We start from the raw sequence: 16,131 nt of genomic DNA on the forward strand, positions 1-16,131 counted from the left end.
GCACTTAGAGTCCTTCAACTCCTGTACCGTGGTCCTGGACAAAGAGGTGCTGCAGGGCTCTTCCTTGAGCCCTACACTTTTTAATATCTACATAGCCCCCTTGGCTCAGGTGGCAAGATCCTGCGGTTTTGAAGGCATCTCTTACATAGATACCATACAGTTGGTCATCTCCATGGGACTCAATCATAATTCTGCAAAAAATGTATTAATCAATTGTATGGGGAAGATAAAGTCCTGAATGACGTTGAACTGCTCACAACTTAACAGTGACAAGACAGAGATTCTGCTTTTTGGTAAAGCCCATGCTTACTGGTCAGATGACTGATGCCCTCTGGAACTCTGCACGGACACCTTCTCTAAAAAGGTAGGGAAAAATCTGTGCATCCTGATAGATGAGAATCTTTCCCTGAGAAAACAGGTTCGCTCCACTTATGGTCCCTGCTTCTGCATCATGTGCCTGCTCAGGATGACTTTTAAATGGTTGCCCCTCCAAACCAGGAAAACACTCACTCAGGCACTGATTGTTAGCTGCCCAGACTATGGCAATGCCCTTATGGTTACGGCAAATGAGGCTCTCTTGGCTAAGCTTCTGCTGGTTCAGAACACGGCTGTCTACCTTGTCTGTAAACTTACTTATTGGACCCCTACCGAGCCCACTCTGAAATCCCTGCTCTGGCTACCGTTGAGAAAACACTCCTTGTTCAAACTTCTCTACCTAATTCACAAGATTTGTCTGGCAACAACCCCCTCTACTTACAAAAAACAACTGCAGCTCTAGATGCCCACTTGCAGCCTCTGGTCCAGTGGACAATATCTGTTATACCCTTGCCACATTCATACAACCAGATTTGGTGGAAGATCTTTATTTTATCGTACTCCCCACCACTGAACAGATTACCTTTTAACATCCAGTCCTGTCCTAATTTTTCCAACTTTAAAAAAATGCTCAAAACTTAGCTCTCCATCCTCTTTATAAGCAACTAGCAGCCCGTCCCAACGTTGTCCAGGGGCAATCAGGCTTGCTCCCTAACTCTGTGGTGACGCAAACAACCTTTGTCTGTGCGCTGCAAAACCAAACCCTGTTCATAACCTGCCATGGTGACTCAACCCCCAGTACACAAAGGCAGTAGGTACCCATTCCACACGCCCCGCTGTAGTCCGCCAAAGTTTACCGCTCAGCCCGCTCCAGTCCTCCTTAGTTCACTGCAGTCGCCCAAACCCAGGCCCCAACCACCTCCTCAGCCCAAGTTCACCGCCACCTTCAGTGCCCCCAATCAGCCACACACGCCATGCTCCCTAACACTTTTGCCACGCATCCGACGCTGCAAACAACCTTTCTCTGTGCGCTGCAAAAGCAAACCCCGTTCATAACCTGCCATGGCGACTCAACCCTCACTACACAAAGCCAGTATGTACCCATTCCACACGGGGCTGCAGTCCGCCAAAGTTTACCCGTCAGCCCGCTCCAGTCCGCCTTAGTTCACCGCTCCTCCCCGCGCTTGACGTACCTCAGCCTGCTCCTGACGTACCTCAGCCTGCTCCAGTCTGGCAAAGTTCTCCGCTCCTCCCGGCGCTCCACCAGTTTACCGGTCAGTCCGCCTTAGTTCACCGCTCCTCCCCGCGCTTGACGTACCTCAGCCCTCTCCAGTCTGGCAAAGTTCTCCGCTCCTCCCCGCGCTGATCTCTGCCGCTCCTCCTCGCGCTCCTGTACGCCGCTCCTCCCCGCGCTCCTGATGTCAGCACGCAGGTCGCGGCCGGCGCTACTTTCAAGGGACTACTTTTTTTTATCTTTAATTTTTTTAACAACGTATATATTTTATTTTAGTATAGCCTATGTCCATCTGCATACCCTGACAATTACAATGATGTATCGGGTGTTTGAATTGGCGCTGTGGTTCCCGAGTTTACCCGCCTCAAAGGTTCACAGTTCTTACTTTATAATAGTAGTATAGATAGTGCTGAGACACCCTTTCGAGAGTGATTTGTCCTATGCTTTACACATTTCTTTAACATAACATCCCAATAGCAGTTCGGCCATTTATCCATCATACACCAGATTCTTTTCATGTAAACAGGTTTTGAGAAGCTGACCCTCATTTCTTCTGAAAGTTGTGACTCCTTTCCATGTCAACCTAAGTATACCACTCTTGACGTTCCTCACTCCGCCTCACCCCTCTAAAGAGAAGAGCCTACAAAAGCTCATATCTTTTATGCTAATCATTCCAGGGAACATCGTGTGGACGATAAGATCTTTATTGGAGTCGTTGGTACGTAAAAAAGGCAAGGCAGTGCAAAAGAGGACAATTGTTTGTTGGATCCTGCTCGGCATCAAAATCTGGTATGCACTGGCCAAGAAGAAGCCCCCAGAAGGCTTTGTGGGCTAAGCCAAGGCTCATAACACTGTGTTGCAATGCAGAGTGCATGTTCTAGATATTTGCCATGTTGCTACATGGGCGTCCCATCACACTTTCATGGAGCACTCCTATATGGACAGCAAGGTCTGTTGATATGGCCCCGCTCGGACCTGCAAGACCTTTTGGTTTGAGCCAGTTCACAGACCTTCCATCTGGAGAGTAATCTGCGGTTGGAAGTGTCCATCATAAGAACAAGTAACTTCTCTTCAGTAACTCCCTTTCTGGTAGATAATCTATCTAACTCACCGACCCCGTCACCAATTGTTCTGTGAATTGGGCTTTCCCATCTTATAAGGCCCCAAATCTATTGATCTGCACACTGGTCAAAGCCAATTTGCTGATGGGTTTTGCGTCTGGGGTGCAAACATCCTAGAAAGCAACTGATGTCAGTGTCCAATTGAGGCCAATGAATGCGGCTCCGTACATCACTTCCAGAGCTGAATGATGTCAGTGCGGAGTTGCACAATGCCACTTACCAGTTGGAGAACTGCTAAAGATTTTCTGGATCCAGTCTAACACCTGGGGAATATTCAGATGGTGAGGAATCTGTGGTTAGATAGGTATCTGCCAGAAAGAACGTTACTGAAGGTAACTCATTTGTCAATTATGGATGTGCCCCCAGTCTGCCTGCCCTGGATTGAGAGGCTAATAGCCCACTAGCATTAGGGAGAACAACCTTTTTCCCCCCTAAAAATGAAAATACATTTAAAAAAAAGTAATGGGCTGGATGACAATCCTGTCTGCCATCGGGACACAACTCCAGACTGCTAGGGGCCAGACAGACTTTCTACTTCTCTAGAAAAGAAAGTGTGGAGGTTACGCCCAAATTCCTACCCAGCATGCTGAAAGCACCATTAGACACCACTACTTTTTGGAAATTATGTATGGGGGGGCAGCCAGCCCCATTTTGGTATTTGGCCTCACCCCTCCACTCCATGAGTCCACACGGTTTTTTCTAACCTCAAGAGGCATATTGTGTGATTTACCACCAATCTGGCCCCTCCGGAGGGAAGCAAGCACCACTAGACACCAGGTTTGTCTTTGTATTAAGTATGGAGTGGGTGCAGCTTGTATTGTCATAAAGCTGCACCTTTCCTCCCCGGGGGCTTACACAGTGTTTGCTCCCTGCGTGGAGGTGAGTTGGGCAGTTTGTCCCTAGTCTGCTCACCCAGGGTGACAGAGAGCGCTACCAGACACCGTTTTTTTTAATTATGTACCATATGGGTGCCGGCCTGTATTGGCAGCAGACCACATTCCTTCACTCCAGGGACTCACACACTCTTTTTTCTCCTCAGGAGGCAGAGTGGGGAGTTTTTACGCCCAATCTGTCCACATAGGGAAGCAGAAAGCACCACTAGCCACTAAGGATTATTTGTTATTGTATATAGGGTGAGGAACCATCTCTTCCTGTTATCAGGCTGTGCCATCACCATTGTTGGCCAGACAGTCTTTCGGCCCTCACTGGGGACAGATTGGAGCTTTACCGCTAATATGCACCAACACGAGGGATAAAGCCCACTAGATATGCTGGGTAAAAATTAAAAAGGTATGGGACGGGTACTGGGCTATTTTGGCATCCGGCTACCCCTACACCCTTGGGTGCCAGATATTTTTTATGTTCCCGTATGAATTTACGTTGGGAGTTTATCTTCACTATCCTGGCCCATATGTTAAAACAATGATCAAAGAAATCCCAATTTCCACTTATTTTCTATAGGAGATGACTGAAACATTTGGCCTCTGCATCAGCTTGCAATTAGGAAACCCTACCAACCTAGGGCATTTCTGACAAACAGAGGTTCAGAGTAATTGAATGTGGTGTTTTTATGAATCCCAGTAAATGTTCTTACGAAGAATGCCCTATAAATATCAAAACTATATCTAAAAACACCAAATGTCCTTTCACTTTCCAATGGCGATGGCTGCAGTATTTGAGCTTGGAGTCATCCGGAACCTTGGGAACCCAGCCAACCCTTGACATTTCTAGCAAAGGACTCATGGGACTCCTCATATGTGTATGTGTGCATAAAAGTGCTTTCTCAGTGATTAGTATGTGATTCTATATGATCCAGTCTTCAGCTAACTGCAAGTGATGTAGGACTGCATTACACTTGGAATTGTATAAAAAGGAATCATGCAAAAAACATTGGCGAACCTAGCTTGTTGAGGATGTGCGATGTGTTTTTGACAATTTTGTTAACCTTTCTCTACAGCCAACCCGCTCTTAGAGGCTTTTGGAAATGCCAAAACAGTCCGCAACAATAACAGCAGTCGCTTTGGAAAATTTGTAGAGATTCACTTTAACGAAAAGGTAGGTGTGGTATTCTTTAGAAGTCATACAAAGTTATTACCATCTCTTAATTTGTTAAAGCAATCCTCACTAATATAGCCAGGCTGTTCATGTGAATGACTTCATGTAGTATCATAGGCAAACTTCAACACACGTAGCAGTACTTGGTAACTTTTTTAAGGTTTGCAAACGGAATAGTAAACTTGTTTTTCAAAGAATTCTCATAGTAAATCAGTTTGCGAATATCCCTTATTGCTAACATTTTAGCTGCGTTTGTGGTTTACTAAGATTTGCAATTTGTCCAAAGTTTGGAATAAAGTTTGTGACAGTTGTTATGAATGTCCCACAACTTCAGGTTATCAATTTATTCAAATGTGACTGTCCACACAAACACAGATTTTCCATTTTACGAGCTTCTGTCAACATAGTATGGTCTCAAGTTAAAGTGATGCTCTGCTTAGACAGTACATATTATCTAAATTAGTTTTTGTTAACTCCTACCCCTATCTTCAGTTACATCGCATCTGTTGCCAAGTCTGCTACATTAGCAAATTCCATTTAGTGCATCTGATAGACTCCAGGTAACCTTTCCATGTCATTTCAATTGAACTTACTGAACCTCACCTCCGTGTCTGTTGTAGATCAAACTTGGTAAACTGGTCTGTTGCTACCTGTCACTTCTTTCTCCCGAATGACCTTGACTTATATTGTTGTGTTTAAAGTTAATTATCAGGGCCATTTGGTTTATAGTATGGATCTTTTATAGAGCCGAATGCTGAGCATATTGAATTACCTCATTTCACCATCCACTAGTTCGTATTAAAATAATGTGTCTCTGTCAAAACATAAACTTTTTCAATGTTAACCATGGACTTATTGTAAACTCACCTGTTGTAAACCAGCCTCTCACCCTTACATGGTCTCAGGGTCAGTAGGTGCCAATGGATATAGGTAATATGTGCAATATAAGGTGCAGAAACTGGCATTATCAATGAGGTGGTTGACTCTTTCGTCTCTGCAGGAAAAGTTCAACTTTATACGTTTGCCTCAGGGGGACACCGTGGCTCGTAGCTGCCAAAGATTGAACATAAAGAGATTGGAATACTGCAAAGAATGACCATCAACAAAAATAATAAAACAAGCAGGTCAAAGTGAAAACGGGGTCAAAAACTGCAGAGGTGTTCATCATGTAGACTTACTACTTGATTACCTAAAGCGCAATGTTAATAAAGGTGCCGAATTGGAGGGGAAAAATCTAGGTAAAGAAATTTAAGAGAAATAGTATTCAACCTGAAAGGCTGACAATGGGCCATTGTATTTGACAGAAGACTGCCCCTGATGTCCATGAGGAGCACTTAGAGTTGTATTTAACTGGTAGGATCATAATTGTTGCCTAGTCCGAGTGCCAGGAGTGGCACACAACAAGCTAGGAAACAATAAAAGTAGTTAAAGAGTTGTAATCTTGTATAATATACCAACTCTATCCGATAAATGTAACCAGGATATATGTCAGTAGGAAGGATAGGCTCTGCAAACCTAGTGTAATCAAATTTAAAACATGTTTTTCAAACTAGTTTAAGATTATAATGACTTTGACTCTGGACTAAAGCAAATAACTGTAACGACACAGTGAATCAGTATAATCTGGTGCATGGTTCTCTCTTCCCTCACAAGTGTCCCTTTTTTCCTTGAACATTATCTCAACAGTTTAAATAGAGAAATGTGACAGCAGTGACAGCCATAAGGCTTGAACACATTAAAATGGCAGAAAATATACACCATATGTTCATGTTTGGATTCAACTGTTTGTTGTAAAGCATTTATTTAATAGCTTAATAGATCAATCTGTTGTGTCTTATTGAGGTTTAGTTCAAAAAGCAAGTTGCGCCCTGTTTAATTCACAGCTATGATGAATTGGCTAGGGATGACAACGGGGTACCTTGGTACATAACCGCTGATCTTGAAAGATATAAAAGAGCTCAATCAAACATTGTGCTTGGTGCGTCAGGTACCAACATCTTTGTTGTAGGTATGTTATGTTCTCACATATTCCTTTGCTAAACGGCATGTCTTAGCTTAGCATAATTGTTTGTCTTTCACAGTGTACATAAACATATTTCTTCTACTTTAATGGGTTATTTTTCTTCCTCAGATTAACAGTATTTCATATTTTAATATCATCATTGGGAAATGTGATGCATTTCGTAAATACATGCGTCTTACTTACTTTAAGACTATAGATTACAGGTAGGATGCTATGTTACTGCTTGGTATTGCACGCTAATGTGTTTTATATGTTTTCTTGTCTCCAGAATTCAGTGGTTGGTGGATTTGTGTCCCATTACCTCTTGGAGAAATCTCGTATATGTGTGCAAGGGAAGGATGAAAGGAATTACCATATATTCTATCGCCTCTGTGCAGGTGCACCCGAAGACATCCGGCAAAAGCTCTTCCTGAACTCCCCCGATAACTTTAGGGTATATTATGCCTTTTCTTTTTAATTAAGTACATTAACTGATATTCCATGTATATCTGTGCCTAAAACCCCAATGGAAATATGGTTTACTTATAACAGTGCTTTCAATCTCGGCCTCTTGAAGAATACCGATCGCTGCAAATCACTACTGCATTAAAAATCTGTTAAAACCCGAGTTAACCTTGGTGTGTTATCCAGCGATGGCTGGGAGGTGACACTGGCGCTAAACAGTGCTTGACGGTCTCACCAGAATTTATGCCTTGAGGTAGTGAACACTTGTCCTTGAATGTCTGATACCAAATACCAACAATTAGTTGAGTAGCTGGTTATGTTGCTTTGCACATTGTTTTATGTTTATTAAGACCTTGAGTAGAACTCTCAGAGAAGACCTTCCAATCAATATGCTCCAGCTGTGGGCTATGGCTACCGATACTGACCCGCAAAGAGAGCATTGTGTGGTATGCTCTAGCGTAGTCCCTTAGTGGCTACTTACCTCCTGAAGAAGTAGTACCTGTGCTGATGGATTACAGCTTTTCTTATCTGTGCAGCTCCTGTTTCTCTAAAGGTTCTGCCATGGGGAAAAAACTCCCTGCCTTCCCTGCTTATAGGCCTGCTCAACCCTTTGCCTTGCACTGCATATTTAGGTAGAATTGGGGTTCTAAATAACTATCAATTTTTCTTTTTTGAGATAAGGTCTTTAGGATGACTATCCTCTTTTATTCCTTTTGAATCTTTGTGATCCTGATAAACTTTCCCCCTAGTTAATGTTTATCATAGACATTGCTGTAGAGAATTCTTTTCTCCTTGTTTACTTTTTTCTTGGCGCTGAGCCCATTGAATGCCTTGAGAAGAGTCCCACAGGCATCCACATTTCGCTGGAAATGGGAATTTGCTCCTAAATCTGTATTCAACACCCATAGGTTTTATCCTTTGTTATTTATCAGATAACATGTAGTGGCGTTTGTGTGGGGCAAAAACGTAACACTGTGTTGTAGATTGGAAAAGAGAAAAACATTCAGAATTAATACGTTTCCCCCATTCCGAGGCTTGAATCTCTGAATGATATAGTAATGACCCACTGAATCCCTCTGAATTGATATTTACCAGACAAGTAATGTGGAGTCGTAATGATACTCTTTGTCTATTCCAAAACTCCGGATTCTTTTGCTGAACTTTTAAATTCATTACATAAATCTGCCAAAGACCTGGTTCTTTGTGTTGATTTTCCTGTTTTTTGTTGATCCTATCTTGTAATGCTGGAGAATCCTTTGCCATTGAAGGAAAATATACTTACTTATTACATTCCCATTCTTGACTTTTGAGTGCCTTGCCAACTAATTGTGGGAACAAAAACTTTTGTTATAGCTGCTAACTGTAGTGGTGCTAAGGCCTTGTGGTTATGGCCGGGCACTGGGGCAAGAGCGTAACAAAGGTCCCCACAGCTTCTGCGGTGCAGGTACCCCAAGGCTTACCCATACTAGAGGGGGCACCCTCAGCCCATTTGGATGTGAGTGGCCCCTTAAGCATATCTTGCAGGAGGGCCCCCTCATGTTTTGTTACGCCACTGCACTGGGAAACCCAGTGAAGTACACACATGCACTGATGAGCTATTGGAGAGTAGCCATGAGTGGTCGACAGCCCATTTATTTATCCCCTCAGGCTGAGCCTAGACCACAGGGTGCATGTGAAGTGGCTATAGGCCATATAGAGGCAGGCTGGTACTCTGCATTACTTTCCAATTTAGTTTGCAAGGATAGCATCGGTTCGAGTGGTAGGATTTTCCTACCCTAAACTCCATGCATAGTGTCTTAACTCAGCTGGGATCCATTTTAGGTCAAAGGTTGCATGGATGTGCTTGCCCTGGACCTGTCCCCTGGGTTCAGCCCCTGCTGTTGGTCAATTCCACTCGAGGTGTGTCACACACCACTTGTTCAGGAGGGTCTGATAAACTACTATCTCGATCAAAATTGCATCTTTTGGGTATATCCGCTCGAGGCAGTGATGTTGATAACGCCCTCATTCAAGTGCCACTCCAGCTGTTCCAGTGGGTTGTGTGGTTCTGGACTCACTGTGACTCTCACCTTTTTGAATCAAGATACATTGCGGGCCACTTTCCCTCCCTGATGGACCGCAGAGGCCATGGACCCTTGACTCTCAATGACTAGTCAAAGCTCTCTCTCAAACGATGTCTGGAATTTGTTGCCTGGTTGTTGATCCTTAATGAAGACTACGTCTCCAACATGGAGCATCGGGGCTACAGCCTGCTGGTCTTTGCTTGCTTTGTAGTTTGTGGCTCTGCGTTAATCTTGCACTGGATGGCACTGCTGAGCATCCATGGTGGGTGGCTGCCATCGAAAGCTGCTGGGGATGATGTCTCTTGCTGGCGGTTTCAGCCAAGGCACATCCTGTAGTGCTGTGTGGCATTTACCTGAAGGCCCTCAGGAACCAATGGAGGCTCTCCTCAAGGTCTTCTCCATGGTCGACCCCTATACATAGCGCCTTGTTTAGGGGTCGCGTAAATCTCTCAGCCCCCCTGTTTGCTTGTAGCCATTGTGGAATGATCTTCTTATGCTCTTGAGATAGCCTCCAACGTCCTGACCTCAGAATGGTGGGCCATTGTCGGTCGTGATTTCTTCCAGTGAGCCAAAAATGTCTTCTCCATCACAAGCCGCACTGCTTGGAATGAGGTGGAGTGTATCACATCAAATCCGGGTATTTAGGATGGTCATCAATGAGACTAACTGTGGATCTCCTATTCAGAATACTGCCAACATGAATATTTGGATAAATCCATGGGTGGGATGAAACTCTTCCGTGAAGGCGGATGCTGGCGTATTCCCTCAATTAGTCATATGGCATGAGTGGCGGTATATATATGGAGTCATTCACTACCTGGTCCATCCCAGGAAACCACTCTTTCCTCCTTAGCGAAACAAAAGGGGATGATGGACAGAGCGTTTGAGCCAATCAAACACTCACCCCCAGTCAACTGATCTGTGTTTAATCCATCACTATTCTTTAGCTCACTCAGCCACCCCAGTTCAGACATGGCCATATGCAAATCAGTCTGAGCCTGTGCCTCATGGGAACAGTCCAGCCCGAACTGCCAAGCCATGTCTTCCCTGGACCGGAAACAAGCATCCTGGGACCGGTTGCGGATTCATAATCCTCATCAGCCAGGCTATCTTGAATCAAGTGGCCATCATCCCCTTTTGTATCGCTTTGTTCGCCCTAAATTGGCAGGGTATGCGCAGACGTGAGTCCCTTGCTCACTTGGCCACTGGATTCAAGATAGCCTGGCTGATGAGGATTATGAATCTGAAACCGGTCCCAGGATGCTTGTTTCCGGTCCAGGGAAGACATGGCTTGGCAGGTCGAGCTGGACTGTTCCCATGAGGCACAGGGTCAGACTGATTTGCATATGGCCATGTCTGAACTGGGGTGGCTGAGTGAGCTAAAGAATGGTGATGGATTAAACCCAGATCAGTTGACTGGGGTGAGTGTTTGATTTGCTCAAACGCTCCGTCCATCATCCCCTTTTGTATCACTCTTTCCTCCTTAGTTGCACCTTGGTCTTGGCTCTATGTTTGTGGTCTTGGTGTGGCAGGTCAACTACCTGGTGCCACAGGGTTCTCTGGGCTGCTAATCGGTGCCCCCCTTGCAGTTGGAGCCCATTTGTGGTGTGGCTGAGTTTGTGTCGGACATGACTAGTTTATCGGAGTGGTTCCATCCGCTGGCACCTTCCAGGAAATTGTCCCACGCTGTGCAGGGTAGGCCCTCCATTGTTTTCTGTAAGCATGCGCCTGAGTTGGTGGGTGTCTGGATCTCTTCTTCATCTCCAGGGACAAGTGTCTTCTGCAACCATGCTGACAAAGTCCTCGGCCCACTCATCTTCATCCCAGATCACAGTGTCACGCTTCTGAGGCTGTTGCAGCAAGAAGTCAGCCGGGATAAGGGCTCCTGGGCGATATGTCATTTCAAAAACATACATATGCAGCTTGCCTGCCCATCTCTCGATCCTCGCGGTGGATTCTGTGAGGTACCCATGAACAGCAGGACTAATGGTTTGTGGTCCGTGACCACCGTAAATCATCTTCCACACAGGTATAGGTGAAATTGAAGGCACCCTGACCAAATGAACAGAGCTTCTCTTTCTATTTGCGTGCACCTGGGCTCAGTACCTGTGAGAGCCTTGTTGGCGTACATGATGGGGATCCATGCCTTTTTGCTCTTCTCTTGTAGTAGTATAACTCCCAATCCAATTGGGATGGCATTGGCCACCAGTTCTGTGTTGCTGTGGGGGTCAGAGCTCACCACTGGTGCATCACTCAGCAGTGCATTTTTCACCCTGCAGAATGCTTTCTCTGCCTAGGTATTGCACTCCCACTTGGCTTCTATCCTCGTGAAGGCCCTCGGAGGTTCCGAAAAAGGGGTCAGGTATGGGAAAAATCGCCCACATTAAGAGACAATACCAAGAAAGCTTTGAACTGCCAGTGCGCTCCTCAGTACTGGCTCCTTTCGGATGTCCTCAGTTTTCTTTAGACCCATCTGAAGGCTATCCTTGGAGAATAAATATCCCAAAAATTCACAGGGTTGTTTGAAGAACAAACATTTCGTCTGATGCAGCATGACTCCGTGGTCTGCTAGGTGAGCTAGTGTGACTCTAAGCTTTCTGAGGTGTTCTTCCATAGTCCAGAAGGATATCTGAATGTCATCACTGATGTTAAGGTCAGCATTTCCCTAATTGGGTTCAAGAAAACTGCGGATGCTGAAGGCATACCAAAGTTTAAGTGTTTATACTGCTTCAACCCAAGGTGGGTGGAAAAAATTATGTAGCGGCACTCCGGGTCCAGCACAATCTAGTGATATCCTGCATTTGAGTTCCATTTTGAAAAACACTACGTGCCATTCAGGTCTGATATAATGTCGCCAATGGTGGGTGCGAGATGGCACTGCCGGAGGATCGCAGAGTTTGGGAGGCGCGTGTCCACACACAGGCGGATGGATCCTGGGTCCCTTGGCTTGGGTGCCACCACCACTGGGGACACCCATGGGGTCAACCAGTTCACCATCTCTACCATATCCAGCTGTTCCAACTTGCACAATTCCTCCTCAACCAAAGGACTGCTGGTAGAAAAAAAAATCTATGGTGGTGTACGACTACAGGATGGATAGTTTCATCAATATGATGCATGTCTTTCAGGCAACTGAGACCATGTAATTGTCCCAGAAAGTCCTTCAGGTCTGTGTTTGTCTCTGTGTCCTTGATGTGCCGGGCAAAGAATGGTAATTCAAAGTCCTCTGCATCGTGGCTGCTGAGGAGGGTGCCTGTCCCCTCTCATGTGAAAAGAAAGCAGGTTTGCACACTCCTGTCGCCACCACCAGTTCAATGACCCCAGCTAATGGCAGCAGACATTGGCTGCCATATGCAAATATCTTGGCCTAAGTGTACCCTTCAAACTGTTGTATATCCATGATGTTCATAGATGTTCCAGTGTCTATCAGGGCTGAATTGGCACCTTTCCTATCTTCACGCTGCACATGGTGGACATTTTCCTTTTGGTGTTGTGCAATGTGTATTTGTAAAGCGCACTATCACAGTAAGGGTATCCTGGTGCCGAGCAGGTGTGTGCATCTAGTACTGTCTGCGGGAGGTTAGTTAATTGAAAAGCCAGGACTTTAACTTCTTTTGGAATTCAAGAGAGAAGGAGGCTTTGATGTGAAGTGGGAAGTTGTTCCATGCTTTAGAGCGATGTAAGAGAGCGCTCTTCCTTCTGATCTGAGATTAGTAACAACGGAGTAACCCAGTATCCCTCAGAACCTGGGCAGTCATGTACAAAAATACAATTGATTCTGTCGGGTGCGTATTATTTCTTCAAGCAATTGGACTAGTCAAGAGTCTATTCATAGAACGACAAGTTAATCATAATAAATACAAACACAAACCATATGAGGTGTTCTAAGAGATTTTATAGATTGCATCATTTATAAATACCCTAGTTCAATTTGCAAGGCTGTCAAAAACACATAGTGACAACTAGCACGTGACAAGGTGATATTTGGTGCTCAATGATGAAGTGATGGTATAATATATACAAAAGTGATTGGGGGAAAAGAAGGGAAAGAGATGGCCAGAGAAGCAAATATTTCAAGTTACTCTGCGGACTGAATGAATAAGTCTCATCGCTGAATCTTTTGGCTGGTCCAAGGGATATATTGTCGACGTTTCAACCCAGGGTCTGCACTATTGGGAGGTCAGTGCAGGTCTTCATCAGGACTTGGATAAGGAATTAACAGCCTGTTGGTATTAAAATTAGTGGTCCGGTTTGTGTTTGGATGTGTAGTGCCAAAATCATTTATATATTTATTTTTAAACTTTATTTAGCATTTTGTGAAAAGCAAATCAGAGCACCGAGTACAATCGCAGTATACATAGGGTACATTTGAACACAGTCAGCATAATAGGTCAATTAAGGTACAGTTGAACAATCAAGTAATGACAATACCATCTTTGATACACATTGAAATTTCATCAAACGGTCCAACATGGTTTCGATCCAATTGCTCCCTCCCAAGACCCCCTCTATCCACATATACCAGAATTCACTACGGGCCCAATTGTTATATATATGTGGGCTGTGTCAAGGAGCGTACATGAATGCGGTTCATTCCTCTAACCCACTCCTGTTGGTTCAATACCCTGTTCCCGTTGAGAGGGGGGATCTTGCTGATGTGTCGCGAGGAAAGTTCGGAAGGGGCCCCATATGTCTTTCCACCTGGAGGAGGGCAGGATAGTGCCCGCATACAGGTCGCTCTTCATGGAGCAGGTCGAAAGGCTTTGGATCCTGCCAGATTCCGCCGGCACCCTCCTGCTACCCCAATAAATTGCTACCTCTCTTTTAGCTAGGAGTAGGGACATAGCGACGAATCTGAGCACCTTCAGGGGGAGCTGAACTACATATCCCAGGAGGGCTATACCGGGCAATGGCACCAGAGGAATCTGGATCATTTGCTTAATAGTTCATGTACAGCAACCCAAAATGCGTGGACTTGAGGGCATGTCCATGCGAGATGTGAGAAGTCAGCCTGCGGGGCCTGACAGCGCCGGCAGCAAAGCGGTCCGGCGGGATCTTTTCTGTGTATTCGGGCCTGTGTAATATAAATTCTACGTAGAAATTTAAAGTGTATCAATTTATGCCTGCTGTTCCGGGATACTGTTTTATTAACTCTGCAGCAGGCTACCCATTGTTCATCAGTGATAGGGTTGCCAAAGTCCAATTACCATGCACTACGCAGTCTGTTATCATCCACTGGGACCAGGTCAGAGCACGCCCTATAGATGTGAGATATAATGTGAAGTCCTTTGTTGCTAGCTATCACCAACGTAAGTGGGGAAAATGAGGGAGGTTCTAGCGGATATTCAGGAAGCTGGGCTCACAGGGCAGAACGTAATCTGGCCAAAACAAATTTGTCCATGAACGTAGCATCTGAAAAGGTAGACATATCCTCTGGGACAAAAATATGGCCAGCTGGATAGAGGTCTGCCATCATGGCAATATTAAATTTAGTGCAAGTCTTTTGTACCAGCTTTTCAGCAGTTATAGGAAGGAAAGTGGCATTAGGAAGCGGAAGAGAGGAGGAATACAATGTTTGTGTGCATGTGATATGGCGCAGCTTAAACCATGCCCAGCTGGTGGTAGAGACTGGCTGTATGTCTTTGGGGACTCTAGGGATACCATTTGGTAGTATGGTAGCAAGTGTGTTAGGTTAAACAAAATCAGATTCTGGGCGTAGGTATGTAATCCTTGCGTCTAGGTGGTAGCATGTTTGTGCGAAACTGCATTGGGCGGCCAGAAAGAATAACTGACAATTCGGGATCCCCGTAACCTCCTCTATAGCAGGGAAGTGTCATTACCTCCCATTTTACCCTGGGTGTTCTGTCGCCCCATACCAGTCTAATCAAGTGCGACCTCAGAGTATTGAAAAATTTATTAGTGAGTGGAATTGTTATTTTGTGGAACAAATATACAAATTTTGGGAGTACAATCATTTTTACCAGTGCTACTCATCCCGCCATGGAAAGGGGAAGTTTGAGCAAGGAGTCAATTTGCGTTTCCAGGTCAGAAATGGCAACTCTGTAATTCGGCATATAATCCGGTCCGTGTCTAAATGTATATGTATCCCCAAGTATTTTACCGAGTCCTCGCACCAGTCCAAAGGGAATTCATGGACCCAGCGGGTTGTGCTAGCCGTGAGGGGGAATATAACTGACTTTATGCCAGTTTATCCCTAGCCCTGCGAAGGTGCCAAATCGGAGAATCTCTCTGAGGAGAGGGTCCAGGTTTGTTTGAGGATCTCAAACGTATAGGATAGTGTCATCAGCATATAGGGAAACCAATAGCAGACCTGTTTTGAATTGCAGGCCCGTGTGTAAATGTTGTTCCTGGAAAAGTCTTATCAGTGGGTCCATTGCTAGAATGAACAATAAAGGGGAGAGGGGACAGCCCTGACGAGTGCCACGTGATAGTGTGAAGGGGGTCGATAGGGTGCCGTTCAGCCGCAGCCAAGCTGTTGGCTGTGCATATAACAAAGCCGTGGTGGCAATGAATCCCTGTGGCATTCCCATGCCTTGCATTATGGAAAGAAAAAAGGGCTATTGCAAGGAGTCAAACGTCTTTTCGGTGTCTAGTAGGATTGCGGCTGCGGGAACATCAGGATTTATTCTGTGTAAGATGTTAAATAGGGTGCGGAGGTTGAAGGCGGTAGACCGATGAGGATTGAAACCTAATTGTGCAGGGGATATTATAGATTCCATAAGTAGTGAGAGGCGGCACGCTTGTGCCTTGGCAAGAATTTTATAATCTAAGTTTAACAGTGATAGGGGTCTATAGGAACTACAGTGCAGTGGATCCTTGCCAGGTTTAGGGAGCAGAATAATAACAGCCTCTCGT

At 45.1% G+C, this 16,131-nt stretch overlaps 1 protein-coding gene across 7 annotated transcripts in view; it reads left to right on the plus strand.

Annotated features, from left to right (window-relative positions):
• The window catches only part of MYO6 (myosin VI), a 924,144-nt gene that overhangs the window by 422,263 nt on the left and 485,750 nt on the right, over positions 1–16,131 (plus strand). For all 7 annotated transcript variants that reach the window (XM_086926522.1, XM_086926523.1, XM_086926525.1 and 4 more), the window contains exons 8-9: positions 4,628–4,725; positions 7,017–7,181. In XM_086926522.1, the coding sequence (XP_086782648.1) occupies positions 4,628–4,725; positions 7,017–7,181 (263 nt within the window). The remainder of the gene's footprint in view (positions 1–4,627; positions 4,726–7,016; positions 7,182–16,131) is intronic.

This window comes from Lissotriton vulgaris, chromosome 6 (assembly GCF_964263255.1).
Source record: "Lissotriton vulgaris chromosome 6, aLisVul1.2, whole genome shotgun sequence".
NCBI lineage: Eukaryota > Metazoa > Chordata > Amphibia > Caudata > Salamandridae > Lissotriton > Lissotriton vulgaris.